General features: G+C 41.2%; 1 protein-coding gene and 1 long non-coding RNA gene across 4 annotated transcripts; one reads left to right on the plus strand and one right to left on the minus strand.

The window, feature by feature from the left end:
- Positions 1 to 228: 228 nt before the first annotated feature.
- Positions 229 to 10048, minus strand: cnbpb (CCHC-type zinc finger, nucleic acid binding protein b). Of its 2 annotated transcripts, none has more exons than XM_063068144.1 (5): positions 9942 to 10048; positions 5388 to 5521; positions 4435 to 4497; positions 4161 to 4359; positions 229 to 1069 (listed from the first exon to the last, which is right to left on the minus strand). In XM_063068144.1, the coding sequence occupies exons 2-5, from the start codon at positions 5506 to 5508 to the stop codon at positions 952 to 954; spliced, it is 501 nt and encodes a 166-aa protein (XP_062924214.1). In that variant the 5' UTR covers positions 5509 to 5521; positions 9942 to 10048; the 3' UTR covers positions 229 to 951. The 2 variants fall into 2 exon arrangements, with proteins under 2 accessions (XP_062924214.1, XP_062924215.1); XM_063068145.1 differs by lacking the exon at positions 9942 to 10048 and adding an exon at positions 9773 to 9873.
- Positions 10049 to 10187: 139 nt separating this feature from the next.
- LOC134357109 (uncharacterized) lies at positions 10188 to 17873 on the plus strand. 2 transcript variants are annotated; one of them, XR_010020510.1, is made up of 4 exons: positions 10188 to 10227; positions 10721 to 10918; positions 14311 to 14511; positions 16885 to 17873. It is a non-coding gene; the product is annotated as an uncharacterized LOC134357109 (long non-coding RNA). The 2 variants fall into 2 exon arrangements; XR_010020509.1 differs by having other exon boundaries at positions 10195 to 10227; positions 10716 to 10918.
- Positions 17874 to 24617: the final 6744 nt, after the last annotated feature.

A 24617-nucleotide genomic window follows, 5' to 3' on the forward strand; every position in this document is an offset into this window, starting at 1 on the left:
CAGCAAAAACAAAATTTGCACCTTGGTTATCAAAGTACACCATGGAATTCAATGAATTTTAGAAAGATCACTCAGACAAGTTTTTCCCCTTCCTCCTCCAGCTTTATTGATAGTTTAAATTTAAAATTACATTTCTATAGTTCTAAGACTTCAGTTGCTTTTACCTTGTCTTAAAAAAAACAATTTCAAGCAAATGATTTTCTACAGTAGTCTAACTGTATTATACAAAAATAACATCTTGATTTCTGTGAAAACACATTCATTCAACTGTGTAGTTCCAATCCTATTTGCTATGTGTTTCTGTTGTAATTTCATAATGGGTATAATAGATGCTAAACTACATTCAAAAAAATTTAAACCTCTGCTTGCACATCTGTATCTCCAATACCAGCTCTGGTTTCAGCTACTGCAAGCTGGTTACTCCTATGCTTCAAAACCTGTCTTTTCCCGAACCATTGACAGGTCTGCTTGTTTAGCTTTGTTTACTCCCACTTAGTTTACTGTACGTAGGGCCCTGATACAGATGTTGGTTTGTAAGATGAACTGCTCCCAAAGGTCAAACAATTCAAAGCCAACATTTCAAGAAATCACATGCGGAAGTTTCAATGACACTTCCAGGTTTGGTTTCCTCTCACAGAATCATTTCCAGAACCCAGAAAGGGTTACTGATCTGACTCATCTCTTCCCACTCATTAATCCCTATACACCAGTGGCATGGAAAGGGGGTTCTTTTACAAAGCATTATACATAACACCTCTACCAAACTAAACATAAACATTTGTAGTTAAATGCAGAAAGTCAATTTCCACCCCTTTCCTTTCACATTTTCTTTTTGAGTAAAGCTCACTGGCCTGGGACTAGCCTCTATCTGCCAACCATTGGCCAGTGAAGAGGATTCAGAGGAAATAATACAACCATCAATCAGAAAAGGAGGGGGCGACAATGCAAGGTTTAAGCTGTAGCCTCAATCGTGCATTCCCGTGCAAGATGTCCAGCTTCACCACAGCGGTAGCAGTTTACTTCACTGGCTTTGCTGCAATTGATGGCGACATGACCAGTTTCACCACACCTGCAAGTTAAACAAGATTTTACATTGAGTTGTAAATTGATTACTATACAATAGATCAACTCAAGTTTAATGTTTGAAACTGTCATACACTCTAAACTCTAAGTACAGTCATTAGCAAATACAATTTGCACATTATGCTGTGCTGTATCTGGAGATCAGCTTGACCACTATACCAGATACTGAAAATTAGAAATTTGTACCAGAATCAAGTGGCTCCTTGTAGAAGACCTCAAATTCTCTCAAAAGGTGGCATTAGTGACCCAGAGAATTGGCAGGATTTAGGAACTTGTGACAATATGTCCTCTTCAGTTAAGAGTAGACTGGGTCTACAAAGACAGGATTGTCTCACCTGGAATTCATTCTTTCCTCACACTACCCACAAGTTCTTGGAGACTTTCTGCATTTTAAAAAAGGTGCATAGAGTTGTTCATATGAAATAATTAGCATGTCTGGAATTAGTGTTTAATGGAAAACCAATTCCACTTACCACAGAGTGGCTGCCCAACACAAGGCCACGCTGCAAATTAGAAGGACTGCTTTTTAAACTACACCACACATCATTCCAAGACTGCAAACAATGCAATTTATTTGCATAAACACATCTCTGAAGAGGCCATTAAAGAGATAAAGGATTAAAGCAGACGACTGTTGAAGAGTTTAAGAACTGGTGACCCCTCACCCGCATTCAGCCATTTGGGCACCACACTTTAGAATATTAATCAAGGATCCTTGCATAGCCCTGAAGGACCAGAGCTTCCCAGTTTAGCAACTCTCATTGAGATCAGATGGTAGAAGACTGAAAGCTTAAAGACTCAAGTTGCGTGAAGATACTGCAAGTAAGTGAGTGTATGTTCAAATATCATGGCCCTGATCAGAAGACGCATTGAAAGGTAACAGATGACCTCCTGTGCTTCATCCACTATATAGGTCACAACATCTTTATCACCAAGTGATAAAGAATAGCTGTATTTGTTGACAGAACCAGAAGGGATTGGTTTAGTAGTGGGAAATGGTACACAACAGGAAAAATTATGGGCAGATCAGTTCCACAGAACCTAGATTAAAAGCCACGCATAATCAGAAAGGAATTTTTCACACTGCACAATATTTTACTGTCCCATGTTAAGCCTTACCTTAATGAGTAATTCACTACAAGGAATTTAGGGCTTGAATTTCATTTTTCGCTCAGTATGGAGGCAGCAGTTTTAGTTTCTGGTCAAAATAAACTTAAGCACATCAACTGATTTCTCAAAAATCAAGTTGCCCAATGTGCAAAACCTTCCAGAAAGGTACTGCTGTCACAAGGTTACCACTAATCAAGTTGAACTGATCAGTAACCTACATGCAGATTTTTGAAAATGAAGATTCCAAATACTTGCAGGTAGAGAATGATGAAAAAACTTCTGAAAAATTAAAGCCCAAATATCAGTTATCATTTGATACTGATATTCAAGACTTGAAATGACATTGAAGCCACTGTTAAATGACAATTCAATAGGTGAATTTTACACAGTGTCAAAATATTTCAATCCTAATGCAACAGTATCAATTAACTCCCCATTGACCGCCCCCCCCCCCAAATTGAGACCTCATCATACATTCAAACCTTGGAAACAGCTATCACAAACACTAGAGAATATAATCCTCAATTCAGTAATTTCCAAAGATTAAGCCAAGTGCTGAAACAAGTAGGTTGTTAATAGGTTTGGTACTACCATGGATGTACAATTGCCATGACAGTTCATAATTGTCATTACAATCTTCAGAGTAGAAAAAAAATGACAAACGCTAGATAAAAGTTGACAACAGAAAGTAATGTTTTGTAGATGCAAGATTTTTAATATTGGTTACATGAAACACCTAAAATTTTTGCTGAGAAACTCATGACAAGAGCTAAGCCAAGCTGATTTCCATTTTTCCAAGCTTGATACAAATGCAATGTTTAATGTGCACAAGTTAACAATAATTATTAAGTCACATCCAAAACATTTTATCATAGATTAAATTTGAGGTTCAGCATGTTTTATTTCAGTTATTCATTTTTATTGTATTACAAGTGACCGTGCAATGCCATAGCCAACATTACCCAATAATCTTCAAGCAAACATGTATGCAGGACCTGTTGTTATATTTAGCCCAGTTAGTTGAGCTGCAGAGCAAGTTGCTGCATACCATACACCCAAAGTTTTACTTTACTTCCTATATTAACTTGAGACTGGTACCAAAGTTCCAGCAAGAAACCTGAAAGTGTTATGCCTTTCCTGTATCTTATTAATTAAGAATTTTTTTTTGGAAAGGCTCATACAAATTTGTAGTAGCAAGCCATGAATGGCTGAGCCACAAATAATGGAAGCTGCCAGGATACTAGTTGGGCCAATCAGCTAGGACAGCATTATAAACAGTGGCATTAGACTCAGCAATCCAAAGTCAAGTAGTAAGGGTTTTCTTTGGTGGAGCGCAGTGAGTGATAGACACTGGCACCACTTATGCACCCAATTACTTCCAAGTAAAAATCCCCTGGGTTCACCTGCATAGATGTTGCTTCAGGAGAAATGTGTTTTTGGAACAGTCTCAATATTGAGGAATATAAATGGAAAAGTCATGTGCTAAATAGAGCAAGGAATGGAATTTTAGCCTTGTAGGAATCCATATTGATATCAATGGCAGAGGACTAACATTGCTCCAGCCAAGGAAGCTTTGTTTCATCCATATTACAAAAATAGTTACCCAGTTTATTTGAAGTGCTGAAATGCCCAATGCTATTCTAGATTTATGGTAGGTAAACATACAAATGGGTACAAGCCTTTATACTCTTCATGTAGCAACACTGCAGAAATGTTTGTAGTTAGGCATGAAGCAAGAAAATGGTCATCTGCACTGCAATTTGGGCTAAACGGGGAGGACAGAGCATAAACAGGACTTGATAAAATGCAGTGCCATGAACATGCTTTGCATAACTTGGAAAAAAAATCACCACAAAATCAAGTCAAATATTGCTAATTGCACAATCATAGGTGATCTATGACCGAACAGAAATTAACAATAGACTATAAAGCATATTCACAAAAAAGGCCGGTCATCTGCTCCATACCTATAGCACTTGACTTTAGTGCAGTCCTTCTGAATATGCCCAAATTCTCCACAAGAATAACATTTCTGCTCATCAGCATGATCACAGTCACGGGCCAGATGTCCAGGTCTGCCACAGTTGTAGCAGCATTGTTCTCTCTCCTTCTTTGGCTCCTTGCAATCTTTGGCAATGTGGCCACCCTTACCACAGTTGTAGCAAGCTGAAATGTGACAGATGATAAATTATTCAGAAGAAGTTATTTTACAACATACTAAAATGAAGAAAAAATATTTACCATCTTCCTGGAGTTCACAATCCTTTGCAAGGTGGCCTGATTCACCACAACGATAGCAGATATCTGTAAGTGGAGCACAGTTTAGCTCAATAACAACTCTACAAAATATTGCACAGATTGCAACACTAACTTCTCCAAAATTCTACTAAATTGTATATTTTCCACACACTGATCGTAGAAAAGGCACAAATGATTAAAATTGCTGGAAATACGCAGTTCAGACACCTCTCAACTCAATGGTCCAACCAAAAATATTAAACTTTCCCTTTTCTGTAAGTGTTACCAAACATGGCACTTCCAATCTACAAAATATCTGAAATATCTAGTAGTTACACAGGGAATTCCAATCTACAGAACATACTGAAGTTGAAGTAGTTCTTTTGAAACAAAATGTCCATGTTCATTTCCAGTACTTGGGTGATAATTTTCCTGAATCACACTCTCAAATCACTCAAGGAACCTTAATATACTCAATAGGGACTCTGATCAGAGGTGCCTTTGCAAAATTTACCTTGCTAACTCACTCTGTGAAAACTGGTTGCATGCTTTAAGTACTTCAAGGAAATCAACTTGTGGCCTCAACCTCCTAATCATGGCAGCAAGATACCAACTTACATTTACAAACCTCTGCAATGAAGGCCAACGTGCCAATGGAAGAGATTTGCCACTTTCACATAAATGCAAGTTGGTAGAATAACCTTGGTACTGTAATGTTTATAATTCCAGCTCAAATTTCAATTACTTACAAAACAGTTTTTTTTACTCAGAGCATTGTAATTAGAGCTATTAAATCAAAAATTCATTCATTCAACTCAGGTTTTCCCCCTATTAAAGATTCTAGATGTAAAATTATGAACTGGCCAATTTCAAATGAGATTGTTTAAAACTACAATGCACACAAATTGACTCTTAAGCATTCATGCGATTTTGATAATTCCCATTTGTCATGTTACCTCTTGCAGCAGTGAAGCTTCCTCTGCCCCGACCACGAATACGACTACGTCCAACTGCACTTGGACACTCCCGTGCCCAGTGCCCAACTCGCCCACATTTAAAGCACTCGTTGCTACTCATGATGAAATCTAATCTGAAATATTATGGCATTAAAAACTGTTTAGCATTATACCAAAGAAATAGTCACCACTTGAAGTGGCAGCAAATCTGAAGTTAGCCTGCAGTAAATTTCTCTAGCATTTTAAATCACTGCACACAATACACACTTTATTCAAGGCCAAGTACACAATCTTACTTGAGTAAGACCCAAAATAATTTCCCTTCCCCAAAACACATGTTGGATTTGGGAACAAAAAAAAAAAGAGGAAATGAATCCATTAAGTTAAACTATTTAGTAAAATAATAGTTTAGAGAACAATTCATAGGATTCAGACACGCTACCATACACATGAAGCATCCAGTCCAAAAATGACACTGCTTAAGCTTGACCTTTCCCAAACTATTTATAAATAAGTGATGCTTCAATAGGAGTCAACTTGACAGACCTAGATACAGTGAACCTCATGGCTCAGTTGATGACATTTCATCGATTCCTTGAAACTCACAAGAAAATCTGAGAAGGGCTGTGCTTATAACAATGTGGAAATACTGCTAGTTTAGCACCAGTCTCATGCATACCATATTTGAGGTTTAATTTATCCATTTTCAGTAAAATTATTTCAGCTTGGATTAAACTATGAAAAAGGATTAAAAAAATATGAGCAGCTGATTTATAGGATATATAACAGCTACTATTTCATTTCAATGTGCTTTTAGTAGGAATTCAATTATTGTTGCATGTACCAAGATCATGCAAAACTTTTGTATGCTGCTCATACGGATCAAATTGTTATGTAGCACATTGCTGGCCATTAAATCACCCTTAATGCAGCTGAGTGGCAGACGAAAAGTTTGAGTGTATAAGATAATGGGTTACAGGAAATGGGCAAGGCAATGAAATTGAAGGATCATTCCAATACAACAAAGAGCCAATAAGCCAAATGGTTCCCGTAATAAGCACAAGAAATGCAAAACTTGGGTGTCAAGTCTAAATAAATCTTTGGATGTGTTGTTTATAAGGAAAATACAGTGAAAGGTATATAGGACAGAAACAGCAAGCATTTAATGAAAAAAAGCCAAAGTTGGAGAAAAACAATACTCCCTCGAGACAAATCCCTAACAGGAAAAGGAGGCCATTGGTTGATAACTATTAATACATGGAAATAGCAATCCAGTTGTCAAATAACAATAAAAACCACAAATGGCACATTGGTTTTATTGCCAAGATGGATTTGGGACATAGGAAAGTTTGTTACAATTGTACAGGGCCCTGGCCACACATGATATGCCCAAGAAATGTAGCATTGGAAGCAGTCCAAAAGTAACTCAGTTGAATTCCTCAGATGAGGCGGCTGCCTTATTAAGAGTAACAGGTTAGGTATGTGTGCTTTTAAGACTAGAATGAATTATGATTTTTCTAAAATACATGATTTCAAGCCACTGATCATTTAAAGCCAAGAATGGTGAACCTGTCTTAGGTGTTATAGATGACTGCATATTAAAAACATTTAAAGTACAAATTTAAAGATCAGCAATGATCATATCAAATAGCAGGACAGGTTTGAGGGACCAGGAAGCCAACTCATTTTCTTGTGCTCTTGTAACCTCCATCCTGTATTAGCCACCTTCACCTTTGCTTTAATCCTTTTTTCCAGCAACTTCCAGCAATACCAGCTATCACTCAAGGGTGAAATGTAAGCAAAGTTCCACAGCCAAGGGCCTGACAACTCTTTATTCAAAACTTAAAGCTAATGCACAAAACCTGTTAAATGAAAATGATAGATATTGCACAACAAGCAGAAGCACTTTTGCTTTCATCCAACACTACCAAAAGGCAACACAACATGGAAAACATTGACTATACATCATTGTGATTTAGCACACAAATCCTACGAAATCTATTGTGTTCTTAAACTTTATTCCCTTATCTGACATTTAATTCTGAAATTGCACTAATAGAAAACAAAGATAAATCAAATTGTGACCTTTTCATTTTCATGTACCTTCCTCTTCCTTTTATGTAAAAAACAGACTGCACATTTCAATGTGATCCTCCAGCCTGCTTTTGACTTCTCTAATCTTGCATACCATGAACATCTACAGTGGCTTATAGGCCCTTTTACTGTCATTAATGCTACAAATAAAAAGTCATTTAGATCATAATGCCAACATTAATTCCAGCCACAGTTGCAAATAAAAGGGCTCATTTTTGTTACTTCCAAACACTAGTGATAAAGGCTTCCTTTCCCAACTCATTATTCAGGTTATGTTATCTCATTTTCCTCAGACTCCAAAAACTGATCATTTCTGGCTTACATTTGAGACAGTCAACTTTGGAGGGTTAACACCCCCAAAATGTAACATTTAACAATCTGTTACAAAAAAAACTGGGTGCAAAATTAAAGCTGATTGCTGTACAAGCCTCAAATTATGTTGCCAGCAAGTTATGAGAGGTGAGCATTTTAACTATGAAAATGCTTGTAGAGATGTTCTTGTGTATCGGCAGCAACTAGCTAATTTTTAAGTCAAGATGTTTTAAATTTTGTCTTGGTCCTTTCCAAAGAATAAAATGGTTCAAGTAACCCAGCTGCCATTTAGATAGAGAATAGCAGGTAGCAAAATGATGCAAGGCTACACTGAAATCTGCCACAAGTCACTTGGTTTTACAAATGCCACTGGAACTTGCCTTGCACCTTGACAACCTTATGTGCACAGTATATTGTATGTGGAATCTGTTCTTTTGGTTTATTGTCCCAAGCAGTGGCAGAATTGAAGCCCTAGAAAGATAATCATATGGACACAATCCACAGAAATGCAACTGAAAGAAGTCACGATAAAATAGAAAGCAAAAAATTACAAAATTCAAACCAAGAAATACTGCAAATTAAATCTGATGCACTGTAATTTGAAGTTAATTTCTATTCAGGAGTGAATTTTGGAGAAGTATCCATCCATTCTTAGACACAGAACAGAATTCTGAAATACAAATGTAAGAGTTTGAGAAAAATAAATTGCTGTATTGCATTAAAGGAGCATTGCAAAAAGAAAGAATATTTATTTGTGCTAGCTGAATCCTTGCACACTTTAGGAAATAAATTGTAGACATGAAACTTGCATTAGAAAAGAACACAAAGTAATTTTCCTGTGTAGACCAATTTGAACATTTCCCACAGAACAGCTCTCACTCTAACTAGGTTTTAAAATTATATCCCAAATAAAAGGCACAAAAATCAGCTACAGAAAGTACAACCTGAAGCTGGCAAAGGAGACCAAAATAGTTTTACAGTCATGTTAATTTATGGAGTTTTGTAAAATATAGTATTATCCAATTTGCTTTTATGAGTGCACATCAACGTTTTTCAGTGACACCACAATAATTGTAATATCACAGCACTACCAAATACTAATTTACATTGCAAGTTAAATATGCATTCCTAATGACATACTGCACTTGGTTTACAATACTCCCACCTCGTATTACTGCAAATAAGTGACAGTCTTCAAATGGCACAGAAACAAAGGTAAACCTCGAATAAAATTAGTAGTTGCCTTATGGCTCTGGTGAGATTAAAAACTGTATGTACATCATCTGAAACCAGATAAAAATCATTTCACAAATTAAACGTTTGCACTTAAAAATAAGTATGCAGCCTCCAGCCAAACGTTTGTAGCACGTTTTATTTTAACCTACTAGCCATGACACTCACCCACGTGGAACATTTCAAGCCCCATTCCCTTTCCCGCCAAACGCAGGTCCATTCAGTTTTCGGGTTAAAAAGAGTTTTGAGGAATGACTGTGCATAGCGTTTTCTATATTGAATCGTGCTATTTATACCAAAGATTTATTTTAAAATGTGGAGGGAAAAAAACGTCAGCGCCAGTGAATACGGGCCTATCCGAACGACTCCAATCTCAACGTTTCTAAAACCTGCCGGTTCGTCATGAAGTATTGCAGCACCGACAGCCGTCCCGGTTCATGACTGGTCCCGTCCTCCTTCTCACGTGTGAGAGTGAGCTAGTCCCAGTAAGGACAGACTCCACAGGTAAGCTGCCACACACTATCCCGCTACACGCACCGAGGCCTAAGAGCACAGGAGTGCCTTGGCTCAGAAGGCCTTCCGAAGTAGGCGGCAGGCAAGTCCTTGGGCCAATGCCGGAGGCAGACCACCAAGGCAGGGAAGGCGGAACTGAGCAGCCAAGATCGAAGGAGGGAGGCCCAGGCTCCAGTGGGCCCAGCAGCCTGACGCACAGGCCGCAATGCGCCGTCAGAAATTCACTTGTTTACCTCAGCACTTCTTTAGCGTTTAACCCTTGGGAGTCCACCAGCACACTTTAACCCTTGAAACAAGGAAGGGAACCAGGCCCGCTCCGCCACACCTATGTCAACTCCGGGCGGCGTTTTTCCCTCACTCAACCCTCGCCAACTCCAGCACCGCGCCGCGCCCCACACTCACCGCCCGGTTGCCTTCACCCCGACTTTCGCCTTTCCTCGCTCCGTAGCCTCATGCGGTTTGCACACGACCGTCCGACGAAAAGTCCCACCCTCTGCACACGGCACACGCTCCACTGCCCACCAATCAATTTATCGCAATGCCGAACGCCGCTATGTGGATTGGACAGGATCAATGCCACTCTGCCTCCAGTTGTACCCGCCCCTCGAGCCCTGCGGGACCAATCACATGCTAAGTCTCAGCGCCTGTGCAGTGTGTTGCATTCGGGCTGCTTTCAAATTTTTTTCAGGTGAGTGCTTGCCGGGTCGTCCTGTTTGTGCTTTTAATTCTCGTATCTTGATGGTTTAAGCTAAAAACATAGTGCTATTCTCGTAGAATGCTTTCTTTATATGTTAGCAATAGATCCATCTACTTTAAAAATCTGATAAATATCCTTGTCAAGTGGGTACGCGTTGAATATCGGGGGTTGTAGTTTTACTGAGTTGCAACGAGGTCCAGTTTGAGAGGGTAGTGAGCCAGATAATCACCCCTCTCCCAATCGCGACTCTTTAATTCTGTTATGTGGGAATGCAACCACTGTATCTATGTCATTTTGTCTTCAGATGGTGAAACTTACTAGTCAACTTCCCGTGCTGTTATATGGTTGAGTTGAGGTCAGAAGGCGGGTTAGATTTGTTTTAGGGGAGCAGAGATGATCCAGACTGTATTTTAAACTAATCCTTTTTTTTGATGTCATTGTTTTGTATTCATCGGATAATTAATATTATATTGCCGCAGAGTAGTTTCACGAGTACAGACTGAGGAACTACTGGCAGAAGGATCTTGTAAAGTGTAAACAACAGGAATTCTGCAGATGCTGGAAATTCAAGCAACATACATCAAAGTTGCTGGTGAACGCAGCAGGCCAGGCAGCATCTCTAGGAAGAGGTGCAGTCGACGTTTCAGGCCGAGACCCTTCGTCAGGACTAACTGAAGGAAGAGTGAGTAAGAGATTTGAAAGTGGGAGGAGGAGGGGGAGATCCAAAATGATAGGAGAAGACAGGAGGGGGAGGGATGGAGCCAAGAGCTGGACAGGTGATTGGCAAAGGGGATATGAGAGGATCATGGGACAGGAGGCCCAGGGAGAAAGATGGGGGGGGGGCACCCAAAGGATGGGCAAGGGGTATAGTCAGAGGGACAGAGGGAGAAAGAGGAGAGAGAGAGAAAGAATGTGTGTATATAAATAAATAACGGATGGGGTACGGGGGGGGGTGCATTAGCGGAAGTTAGAGAAGTCAATGTTCATGCCATCAGGTTGGAGGCTACCCAGACGGAATATAAGGTGTTGTTCCTCCAACCTGAGTGTGGCTTCAGCTTTACAGTAGAGGAGGCCGTGGATAGACATGTCAGAATGGGAATGGGATGTGGAATTAAAATGTGTGGCCACTGGGAGATCCTGCTTTCTCTAGGGGACAGAGTGTAGGTGTTCAGCAAAGCGGTCTCCCAGTCTGCATCGGGTCTCGCCAGTATATAGAAGGCCACATCGGGGGCATCGAACGCAGTATATCACCCCAGCCGACTCACAGGTGAAGTGTCGCCTCACCTGGAAGGACTGTCTGGGGCCCTGAATGGTGGTAAGGGAGGAAGTGTAAGGGCATGTGTAGCACTTGTTCCGCTTACAAGGATAAGTGCCAGGAGGGAGATCAGTGGGGAGGGATGGGGGGGACAAATGGACAAGGGAGTCGCGTAGGGAGCGATCCCTGCGGAAAGCGGGGGGGGGGGGAAGATGTGCTTAGTGGTGGGATCCCGTTGGAGGTGGCGGAAGTTACGGAGAATAATATGTTGGACCCGGAGGCTGGTGGGGTGGTAGGTGAGGACCAGGGGAACCCTATTTCTAGTGGGGTGGCGGGAGGATGGAGTGAGAGCAGATGTGCGTGAAATGGGGGAGATGCGTTTGAGAGCAGAGTTGATGGTGGAGGAAGGGAAGTCCCTTTCTTTAAAAAAGGAGGACATCTCCCTCGTCCTGGAATGAAAAGCCTCATCCTGAGAGCAGATGTGGCAGAGACGGAGGAATTGCGAGAAGGGGATGGCATTTTTGCAAGAGACAGGATGAGAATAGGAATAGTCCAGATAGCTGTGAGAGTCAGTAGGCTTATAGTAGACATCAGTGGATAAGCTGTCTCCAGAGACAGAGACAGAAAGATCTAGAAAGGGGAGGGAGGTGTCGGAAATGGACCAGGTAAACTTGAGGGCAGGGTGAAAGTTGGAGGCAAAGTTAATAAAGTCAACGAGCTCAGCATGTGTGCAGGAAGCAGCACCAATACAGTCATCGATGTAGCAAAGGAAAAGTGGGGGACAGATACCAGAATAGGTACGGAACATAGATTGTTCCACAAAGCCAACAAAAAGGCGGGCATAGCTAGGACCCATACGGGTGCCCATAGCTACACCTTTAGTTTGGAGGAAGTGGGAGGAGCCAAAGGAGAAATTATTAAGAGTAAGGACTAATTCCGCTAGACGGAGCAGAGTGGTGGTACAGGGGAACTGATTAGGTCTGGAATCCAAAAAGAAGCGTAGAGCTTTGAGACCTTCCTGATTGGGGATGGAGGTATATAGGGACTGAACATCCATGGTGAAAATAAAGCGGTGGGGGCCAGGGAACTTAAAATCATCGAAAAGTTTAAGAGCGTGAGAAGTGTCACGAACATAGGTAGGAAGGGATTGAACAAGCGGGGGGGATAAAACCGTGTCGAGGTATGCAGAAACGAGTTTGGTGGGGCAGGAGCAAGCTGAGACAACAGGTCTGCCAGGACAGGCAGGTTTGTGGATCTTGGGTAGGAGGTAGAAACGGGAAGTGCCGGGTGTGGGAACTATAAGGTTGGTAGCAGTGGATGGGAGATCCCCTGAGCGGATAAAGTCGGTGATGGTGTGGGAGACAATGGCCTGGTGCTCCTTAGTGGGGTCACGATCGAGGGGTAAATAAGAGGAGGTATCCGCGAGTTGTCGCTGTGCCTCGGCAAGGTAGAGGTCAGCACGCCAGACTACAACAGCACCACCCTTATCGGCGGGTTTAATAGTAAGGTTAGGATTAGTGCGGAGGAACTGGAGAGCAGAGCATTCGGAAGGAGTGAGGTTGGAATGGGAACAAGGTGTGGTGAAGTCGAGACAGTTGATGTCCCGTCGGCAGTTAGCGATAAAGAGATCCAGAGCAGGCAGAAGACCAGAGCGGGGTGTCCATGAAGAAGAGGAGGGTTGAAGACGGGAGAAGGGGTCATCGGTGGGGTTGGAAGAGTCCTTGCCGAAGAAGTAGGCTCGGAGACGGAGACGGCGGAAGAAGAGTTCAGCATCATGGCGAACACGGAACTCGCTGAGGTGTGGGCAAAGGGGGACAAAGGTGTAAAGTGTATTCGACGGGTTCATAACCTCTGAAATGAGTTACAGGATGTGCAGATAGATGCACAGCAGATGTCTCACAACCTCAAAACGAGAAATTTAGTGAAGGATTCTTCACAGGCTGCCTCTGAAACTTTCTACAAAATGTCCCAATCCCGAGAGCAGTCATGAAGTAATCAATGCTTCAAACCAGTATTACATACGTAGCTTACATGGATGATAAGCGTATCCCAGTATATGGTCCAGAATATTTTTAATGGAGCTTGATTTCCTTAATGATTTTGTTTAATGAGCAATAATTTATTAAAGTATATATCTATTAAATGTTGATTTCTTATCAGAAAAGTTGTGTTTGTACTCTTATTCTGATAAAGATAGCACTGATGAAATTGTGGGATTAATTTACCAAAAAAAAAGTTTTGAATAAGAGTAATAAAACTGCAGATAAATAATATCTACTTTCAAATAATCTGGGGACTTTCAAAGGTCTTGTGCAGGAAATAAAACTGTTTGAAGTTTGAAAGATGGACAGCAAATTTCAGGAATGGCCATGATCCTAGATGTGATTGAGTGGGAGGCCAAAGAACTGGTGATATTCCAAAATGTGAAGTCTGTTCATTGATGTTGCCTACTCAGTGAACCATTGTTCATTGATGGGTACCCATGATTAAGGCCAGATATTTCAGAATCTGTACATTTTGATCATAATTTTAATAGCCTGAGTCATGCATTACACCTTAATTGTTTTATTATTCAGATGGTAGTCAACTGGTTGTGAATTTTTCATAAAAAGTGGAGGAAAAGGATGTTAGAAATATATAATGTATCTAAATTCAGGGATTAGCTTTTTGGTATCATGCCAATGTCCTGTAGATACCAGATGGATATTGAATCAGGTTCTACTTATTATCTTACTATTTGCTGGATTCTAAATACTTTTAAGATATTTTTAAATTATTTCATTTTGCCTATATCTCACTGGAACTCATGTGTTCTACAGATGTACCATGGAGAGCATTCAAACCGGCTACATCACCCTCCGGTATGCGGGGGATCACAGCACAGGATTGAAACAAGCTGCAGTTCATTATGGCCACCAGCCTCTGTAGTATCCGGGACATCTTCAAGGGGCGATGCTTCAAAAAAGCAGCATCCATCATTAAGGACATGCCTTGTTCACATTGCTACCATCAGGAAGGAGGTACAGAACCTGAAGGCACACACTCAGTGATTCAGGAACAGCTCCTTTCCCTCTGCCGTCCGATTTCTAAATGGACATTGAACCCACAAACACTACCTCACTACTTTTTTATTTCTATTTTTGCATTACTTATTTAATTTAACTATTTAATATATATATTTACTGTAATTCACAGTTTTAAAATCAATTATTATGTACTGCAGACCTGGCTGGTGGCGTAGTGGCATCAGTGCCGGACTTCAGAACGAAAGATCCCGAGTTCGAATCCAGCCGGCTCCCCTGCATGTTTTCCATCCGTGCAGGGTTATGAGCTGGTGATCTCTTTGGAAACTCACCCAGCGGAAGGCAGTGGCAAACCACTGCCGTAACTTGCCTCGCACACGGTTGCCCACTAAGTCAGAGAGGTGTAGAAGGAAATCGCCCGCTAACTGGAGAAACCCCGGATGTGACATACCTTTTTTTTAAATTATGTACTGCATTGTACAGCTGCCAAAACAGAACAAATATCATGACATATGCCAGTGATATTAAACCTGATTCTGATTACTTAGCTTTACTTTGGGAGTATCAATTTGTCCTGTGATTTGTGATGTGAATTTGAATAACGTGATTATTTCTTAGCTTTCTATATAAACAACTTGGCTTTATGGGAAAATCGACTTGTTTATCCAGGACCAGTGCATCATTTAGTTCCCAGCTTCCCAAAAATAATCCATAATTGATCACATTTTCTATGCTGTTGTGGAAGTTAGAAATTTGCGGGATCAGTGAATCTACATCATTCTAACAAGAACTTGCACCGTTTTATATTGCAAAATCTTAGTGGGCACTTTATAGGAGCTTAAAATATTACAAAACACTTAATAGGAGTATTATCAGAGTATAAATAGGAGTATCAATTAAAAATTGATGGGTTTATAAACTATACTTTAAGACACATACCAAAAACGTGCTTAAGTAGATTTTAAGGGATGTCTTAAAGTTCAAGAGAGAAGTGGGGAAGTTTTGGGAAGTAATTTCAGAATTTTGGAATAACTGAAGACATTACTGTCAATAATGATTGTGGAGAATGTACAGAAATACAGAACAAGTATTTTTCCATTTTTAAGGGAGGCATATTGGAGTAGTGGTTAGGGCAGTGCTGATATAGACCAGTGACAGGGGTTCATTTCCCGCCACTGTGTAAGGACTTTCTATCTTCTCCCCATGATCTTGTGGGTTCCTGCCAGGTACTCCGGTTTCCTGCCACAATCCAAGGGCCTATGCATTAGTAGGATATGAGTGTAGTTGGGTGGCGCAGGCTTGTTGGGCCAGAGGGGCCTCTAAATTTATATTCATTCACCATCCGTTCGCTTAAACTCTACAAGTCTTTGAAACTTCTCTGTATCCTCACAGCCCGGTGTGCCACATAGCTTTACAGTAACTCCAAACCTGTATATACTCTACTTGGATCCCTTATCCAGTTCATTTGTTATGAATTGTACACAGCTGGAAACCCCACCCAATCCCTGCAACACTGTGGTAGTCGGAATCCCACATGATTGATTCCTGGGATGGCAGGACTTTCGTATGATGAAAGACTGGATCGACTAGGCTTGTACTCTGGAATTTAGAACATTGAGGGGGGATCTGATTGAAATGTATAAAATTCTAAAGGGATTGGATAGGCTAGATGCAGGAAGATTGTTCCCGATGTTGGGGAAGTCCAAAATGAGGAGTCACAGTTTGAGGATAAAGGGGAAGCCTTTTAGGACCGAGATGAGGAAAAACTTCTTCACACAGAGACTGGTGAATTTGTGGAATTCTCTGCCACAGGAAACAGTTGAGGCCATTTCATTGGCTATATTTAAGAGGGAGTTAGATATGGCCCTTGTGGCTAAAGGGATCAGTGGGTATAGAGAGAAGGCAGGTACAGGATTCTGAGTTGGATGATCAGCCATGATCGTACTGAATGGCGGTGCAGGCTCGAAGGACCGAATGGCCTACTCCTGCACCTATTTTCTATGTTTCTATGAAAATAAGATGAAGGTAATTCTTACTTTTTTCTGACAGTCCTTAATACAGGCTGGTTTATTACTGCGTAATCTAATTTTGTTGAGTGATATTTTACATCAAAGGCCTTCTGAAGGTCTAAATCCATAATGTTAACCAGTTCGACCTGACCTATTCTGGTAGTTAAAACCTCAAATAGCTATAACAGATTTGTCACACATGAATTCCCTTGTATACATCTATGCTAACTGCCCAATCCTATTATTTTCTAAATACCTTGTTGCCACTTTCTCGATAATAGATTCAATATGCTCATATTAATTTCAGGTAACTGTTCCTTTTACATGCAACTCTTACAATTGTGTTTCTGTTTCTCATCAGCCTACTACACGCCCTTTCTTTATCGATGATGTGGATCTTTGCTGAATTATGAAAATTTCTCAACCCTCTGGTTGTGGGGGAGGTTGTTTGTTTCTTTCTGCTACGTCAGTTTTAACTTCTTTCTATACCGGAACTGAACTGCTCGTCCATTTTTTTTTTGGCTTAAAGGCATATACAGGTTTCCCAGTTTACAAACATATGAGAGAACTGTGGTATCAAGCTGCTGGCTGCTCTAGGCATCCTCTGCTGTCTGGGAATCTGGTTGGGGACTCCTTTTCCAGCTTTAAGTCAGAATCAGAATCAGGCTTATTATCACTGGGATGCGTTGTGAAATTTGTTAACTTAGGAGTTATGAATAGTTCACAGGTATGGAACTCTTCCATAACCTGGGGGCAACCTGTATACTCCAAATTAAGCCATTTTATGCTTTGAACTTCCTTTGCTTTGTTTGGATTTAATCTGTTTTCGATTTGAACTAAATAATTATGGATGTTCAAATAAAATTCTGTCATAATATAATTCGTTTCCTAAAGGCCTCTTATTTACCAGAACTTCAGTGAACTCTTTCACACTACACAATACTAGATCTAAAATAGCCTTTCTTGGATGAGTTCCTCTTCTCACTCTCTTCTCACTGCTGCCATCATGAAAAAGGCCCAGGAGCCTCAGGACTCTCACTACCAGGTTCAGGAACAGTTATCACCCCTCAACCATCAGGCTTTTGAACCAAAGGAGATAACTTCACTCACCCCCATCACTGAAATGTTCCCACAATCAATGGACTCAAGGACTCTTCATCTCATGCTCTTGATATTTAATGCTTATTTATTTATTTATTCATTCAGTCATTCACTCATTCATTCTTTTTATATTTGCACAGTTTATTGTCTTCTGCAGTCTGGTTGAACGCCCTAGTTGGGGACTCTTTCGTTGATTCTGTTATGGTTATTTTTCTATGGATTTATTGAGTACATCTACAAGAAAATGTATCTGAGGGTTTTATATGGTGACATAAATGTACCTTGATAATAAAATTACTTTGAACTTCGAACATACTGATCTGGAAAATTATCACTCCTTTATATTATTCCTAATTTGGTTTGCACCATCTTTATATGTAGTTTAAAGTCTTCCATGACTATTTGAATTATCACTGTTAATACAGTGTATAATATTGTGCCCTGCACTTTTACCACAGTTTGGGGGCCTTGAGACAAAATGATTGTTCTTCTATGTGACAATCACAACTGACCTACACTCTTTTCCAAGCGTTGCTGCATTTGGTTTATTGACACTTCTTACCCAGGATATTTTACCACTTGTCATCTTCTAATGATGAGCAGAAACCGGATATCTGACCTGGAAGCTGCCTGGGTTGCATGGCACTTAACTGCGTTCGATGAAGGTAGATGACTTGGCAAAGGTGCACTCTGATCAAGGGACTATCAACCTTTTGGTGGGTCCATGCATCAATCAAACTGGTCATTGCTGGGGCATTGAATTCCTGTGTAGCTTAGCATCCTGGCGGAATCAACAGCCCATGGTCCCTACTTCCATCTGTCCTTGTAATCCCAGTACGAGTCAACATTTGGAGAGCAAGATGAATGTGAAGATTATTATGCTGCTGTCTTGTAATTTTAACTGCACTTGATACTATAAAATTGGTCATTTCTTTGTTCTATGTATACAAAACTGAGATTATAGTAATTATTTTTATCAGGGACAAATTTATTTCGACACTTACTTATAATCTTGCACTTAACTACTTGAAAAATAAAGCTTTCTAGTGTGTTATTTTGGATCTGCCAGCTTCCAATTTTAGTCCTAATGCAGAGTTAATTGGAAGCTATGAAGTTAATTATAATGGGTGCTGCCTGTTACTGTGCATAATATTAAAAGCTATAATTTAAAGATGAGTAGGCATGAAAGATAATATTCAGTGTAAGAATCCGAGTATATAACAATGGGTTATTTAAGCATTTAACCTGTTGGTTCATTCGGGAGACCCATGGAAGGCTAGAAAAGAAATTCTGGGAGCCCAGAGATATTTTATTTGCATCATTGTCAGCTGCAGGTGAGGTTCCTACAGCCTGGAGGGTAGCAAGTGTTGTACTTTTATTCAAGAAGTGTGGCAAAGAAAATCTGAGGATCAATAAGTCTAACACCTTTGTTAGAGGATTCAGAGCAATACGACAGTCATATATATGCCCAGTGGCCATGTTGTTAGATACACCAGTACGCCTTGTTAATACAAATATGTAATCAGCCAATCATGTGGCAGCAACTCAGTGCATAAAAGCATGCAGGCATGGTCAAGAGGTTCAGTCATTGTTCAGACCAAACATCTGAATGGGGTTCTACGTGACTTTGATCGTGGGAGGATTGCTGGTGCCGGGTGCAGTGGTTTGAACATTTCAGAAACTGCTGATCTCCTGGGATTTTCACGCACAATGATCTCTAGAATTTACAGAGAATGGTGCAAGAAACATAAGACATCCTGTAAGCGGCAGTTCTGTGGGCAAAGTTACCTTGTTAATGAAAGAGGTCAGAGGAGAGTGACCAGACTGGTTCAAGCTGGCAGGAAGGCAACAGTAACTCAAATAACCACACGTTACAACAGTGGTGTACAGAAGAGCATCACTAAACGCACAACCTTGAAGTTGATGGGTTACAGCAGTAAAAGACCATGAACATACACACAGTGGCCACTCAAATGAAGTGATCACTGACTGTATATCTGGAAAGACAGGAGATGAGGAGGGGTAGTCTGCATGGTTTTGTCCATGTGAGATCATGTCTTACAAAATTATAATGACATGACCAAGAAAGTCAATGAGACTAGGGTGGTAGACGTTATTTATATGAACATCAGTAAGGCCTTTGATAAGGTTCAGCATGATTGGCTGAAAGGCATGGAATCCAGTGGACAATGAAGAAGGTTAACAAAGATTACAGGAGTAGTTTAATCAGCTGAATACATGGGCTGAGGAATGGCAAATGGAGTTTAATTCAGGAAAGTGTGAGGTGTTGCTGTTTGGAAGGTCAAATCCAAGTCGAACTTTCACAATAAATGACAGGGCCCCTAAGGCGTATTGTACAGCAGAGGGATCTTGGAGTGCAAGTGCATGGTTCCCTGAATGTGGGGGGAAGGCTTTGGCACACTGCCCTTCATAATTCAGGGCGTTGAGTATAGAAGCTGGGAAGTGATGACGCAGTTGTTCAGGATGCTGGTGAGGCCGCACTTGCGGTATTGTGTTTAGTTTTGTTATAGGAAAGATGCCATTAAACTGAAAAGAGTGAAGGTATACAAGGATGTTGCCAAGACTTGAGGAACTGAATTAGGGAGAGTTTGGAAGGGCAGGGACGTTATTCCTTAGAGCATAGGAGACTATGAGGTATCTTACAGAGGTTTATATAATTACGAGGGACTTAGACAGGGTGAACACACTAAGTCTTATTCCCCAGGTTGGGGGATTAAAAACTGCAGGGCACAAGTTTAAGGTGAGAGAGGAAAGATTTAATAGGAGCTTGAGGGGCAACTTTTTTTTTACACAAACAGTGGTGTCTATGTAGAATGAGCTGCCAGAGTAAGTGGTTGAGGTAGGCACAATAACAATTTCTAAAAGGTATTTGACAGTACATGGATTGGAAAGGTTTAAAAGGTTACTGGCCAAATGCCGGAAAATGGAACTAACTTGGATGGGGATCTCGCCATGGACCATTTGGGTCAGTTTCTGAGGTATATAACTCAATTTTCACCACACCATATACCAAACCAATTCCATATATTGAGCGTTATCCCCCATGTCACATTAAATACATCCCGTATGTCCCCCATGTCACAGTAAATATATGACTAGCATACATTTATTAATCTCAGATTTACAATAACTAATTGGTTTAATGTCAATTACCATTTGTGGTAGTTGCCTAGAATCTGCTGCCAGGGAAAGTGATGAAGCAGGTAACAACAGCAACTGCTGAAAGTCATTTTGACAAACCCTTGGATGGACGGGGATTGGGGTGATCTTGACCACAGACAGACAGATGTGCAGTTTAAATTGGTGTCATGGTTGGCACAGACACATTTTAGACCGAAGGACTTGTTCATGTACCGCACTGTTCCATGTTCTCCCTCATCCTGGACATCCTCGCCAGTAGAGGTAGTGTCTTTCCATCCAAAGTGTTCCTCTTAATTTCTGAAAACTTCAGTAAAGACACTATTCACTTCATTGGATCATCTGAATATGAAAAAATATCATTGAATTCCAAAGCAACACATAAAACGCCGGAGGAACGCAGCAAATCAGGCAGCATCTATGGAAATGAGTAAACAGTCGACGTTTCGGGCCGGGACCCCTCATCAGGACCGGAGAGGAAGGGGGAGGGAGTCCGAGTAAGAAGGTGAGGGGAGGGGAGGAAGTAGTACAAGGTGGCAGGTGATAGGTGAAACTGGGAGAGGGAGAGAGGGTGAAGTAAAAAGCTGGGAAGATGATTGTTGAAAGAGATAAAGGGCTGGAGAAGGGGGGATCTGATAGGAGAGGGTAGAAGACCACAGAAGAAAGGGAAGCTGGAGGAGGACCAGAGGCAGGGGATGGGCAGGTAAGGTGATAAGGTGAGGGAAACAGGAACGGGGAATGACGAAGGGGGCGGGGCAATTAATGGAAGTCTGCTTAAGATATTCATTGCTTAATATCGTGTTAAATGAACTAGTGAAAGGATGTAAGTTTGATTTGGTGTTGCTTTTGTTACTGAACTTCATAATGTGCTTAATGCAGTACTATCATCAAACCATGACCTAATATGGGTTTGAATTTAACCTGCACTGATTTGTTTGAATTGACTAAAATACTCAGAACCTCAGAGAGACATTACTGATGTTCACAGGAGATGGAGGTGGTGCAGGTAAGTTCAAAACGACCAAAGAAGATCAAGGCAAAAAAATGAGATTACAGAAAAACAATGAATGAATGCCAAAATTGCAGAGGAAATGGTTTGTTTATTTATAGGCACAGGCCTAACATGATAGTATGCCAACAGTTTATTTATAGTCAGAAAGCTGATAGCAAATGAAGAGATAGTTGGGAACATTAATGATCCTCTTATCTGTACTTTCAGTCTAGAAGCCCCAGCTCCAATGTATGCCTTTATTGTCTCCCTTCTTCCATGTAAACTGAACAGCTTCTTTTCCTCCTTAAGTGAGAAGAAGTAAACCTTTGCTGCCTTCAAGTGTTTTGGAGCATGTTTGAGTATACGTACAGTATATTTTACACTTCAAACCTCCACTCACCGTAGATCTTCACTGAAGGCAGCTTGTATTGTTTTAAAAAGAAGCCAGCATTTTTTTGAGAGGATGTCCTATGGTTCAGCTCTCAGATTTAAGCCCCACACCTTTTATCCTTGATACCCACCCTCTATTTCCCTCTCTGACCTTTTAGTTCTTCTCAGTTGCCTATTACTTCTCCCCGAGTCCCCTCCTCCTACAGTCCACTCTCCTTTCCTGTCAGATTATTTCCTCACCAGCCTTCGGCCTTTCCCCACCCACTTGACTTCGCTTATCACCTTCCAGCTAGCCTCTTTCCCCTCCCCCGTACCTTTTTATTCTGGCACCTTCCCCCTTTTTACTCGGTCCTGGCCTGAAAAGTCAACTATTTATTCTTTTCCATAGCTACTGCATGACCAGCTGGCTTCCTCCAGCATTTTGCGTGTGTTGCTTTGATTTTTTGTTGTTGTTGTCAGAATTTTACATTTTTGTTGTTTTTAAAATTTAGGGCATCGGCCTATATGAAACTTATTCCTTGGCACATAGCGACGATAAGTGATATATTCCAAGTTCCTCTCAATCTTATGGGAGTGTCATGGGGGAGGGGCAGCAAGGGGCAAAGGAATGGCATTGCTTTATTATTGTCACATGTACCAAGATCCAGGGAAAAGCTTGTCTGGCATACTGTTCATACAGATCAAATCATTACACAGTGCATTGAGCTAGAAGAAGGTAAAAAAATAATAATGCAGGATAAAGTATAAAAGCTATTGAAAAAAGTGCAGGGCAGGTAGATGATAAAGGGCAAAACCATAATGAGATGGATTGTGAGTCCAAGATGTCTTAATGTTCAAGGGTCTGCTAACTGTGGATAGAAATTATCCTTGATCTTGGTGGTATTGCCCGATGGGAGGGGATAGCATGCCCAGGATGGGTAGAGTCTTTGATTACGCTGGCTGCTTTACTGAGGCAGTGAGAAGTACAGACAGTCTATAGAGGGGAGACGTAACGTGCTGAGCTGTGTCCATGACCATCTGCAATTTTTTGTGGTGACGTGCGAAGCAGCTGCCATACCAAGCTGCTATGCATCTAGACAGAGTGCTTTCTTTGGTGCATCAATAAAAATTGGTAAGAATCGGCAACAGGGATATGCCCAATTTCATCAGCCTCCTGAGAAGGCAGAGGTGCTGCTGAGCTCCTTGGCCTTGGCTCTCTATCCCTTTCCTGCTGTTATTTGAGATCCAGTCCACTACACTGGTATCATTAGCAAACTTGTAGATGGTGTGCACTCTGGGGACAAATGTCTAGAGTATATCTGGCAAGTGCTGGGTCAGGTTGCTGGCCAAGACTTTTACACTTCTTGATACCCTGGACCTCCGAGAGGACCACTACCTTGTCGTGGTTTGGAGGCTTGCATGCCTCAGTGACTGGGAGAGGAATATTGGCTGGAGTCAGGGCTTTATGCTTTGGCTCTTGGTAGAGTCACACCCATGCGAAACACGTCAACAGGCAGAGAACAGACTAAGAGTGGTCCACCGGTCCTCCAGGCTAGGGGGTTCAGCTCAGGGCTGACAACCCTGACTGGTAAAACAAATTTATTACAGAAACAGCAACGAAGATTCCTTCTACATCTGAGTGCCACAGTATTCCTGAGTCTCCACCCAGGTCTTGCAGGGCTGACAGTAGTGAAAACTGAGAGGAAGCTACTGACGTGATGAAGGAAGCCCTGAACACCTCGAGAGACGGTGGACCTTCATTGCTGCCCTAAATGCCAGTGGTGTAACAGGCAGGAAGTGATATCCTGGAGAAGGTGGCACACTATCAAATCTTCAAGTGTATCAACAGAAGAGATGTGGAGGTGATATAGGTTTTCATGACAGAACCTAGGACTTGGTATTAAAAATAAGGGATAATCATTTAATATGGATATAAGGGAATGTTATTTTTGAAAAGATCATGAGCCTTTAGAACATTTTCTCAGAGACAAGTGGAATCAGAGTCTATAAACGGGTAGAAAGATTCTTGATAAGTTAGACTTAAAATTTCACTGTGGGTAGACAGGACTTCATGGCTGAAGTCATAATGAGTTCAGCCGTGATCCTATTAAATAGCAGAGTGGATCTGAGGTGCTGAATCGTCTCTCATTTTATATTTTCATATGTAACAAAAATTAATTAGCGGAAGGGTGGGGCAAGAGCTGGCAAGCAGTAGGTCATTCCTGGTAACACACATCAAAGCTGCTGGTGAACGCAGCAGGCCAGGCAGCATCTCTAGGAAGAGGTACAGTCGACGTTTCAGGCCGAGACCCTTCGTTGGGACTAACTGAAGGAAGAGTGAGTAAGAGATTTGAAAGTTGGAGGGGGAGGGGGAGATCCAAAGCAGGTCATTCCTGGTGATGGGTGGGTTGGCAGGCAGAGTCAGGTTGGAGTGGGAAGGGTAGAGATCGTGATGGAGTGGGAGGTCACAGACG

Source organism: Mobula hypostoma, chromosome 15 (genome assembly GCF_963921235.1).
Source record: "Mobula hypostoma chromosome 15, sMobHyp1.1, whole genome shotgun sequence".
Lineage (NCBI taxonomy): Eukaryota > Metazoa > Chordata > Chondrichthyes > Myliobatiformes > Myliobatidae > Mobula > Mobula hypostoma.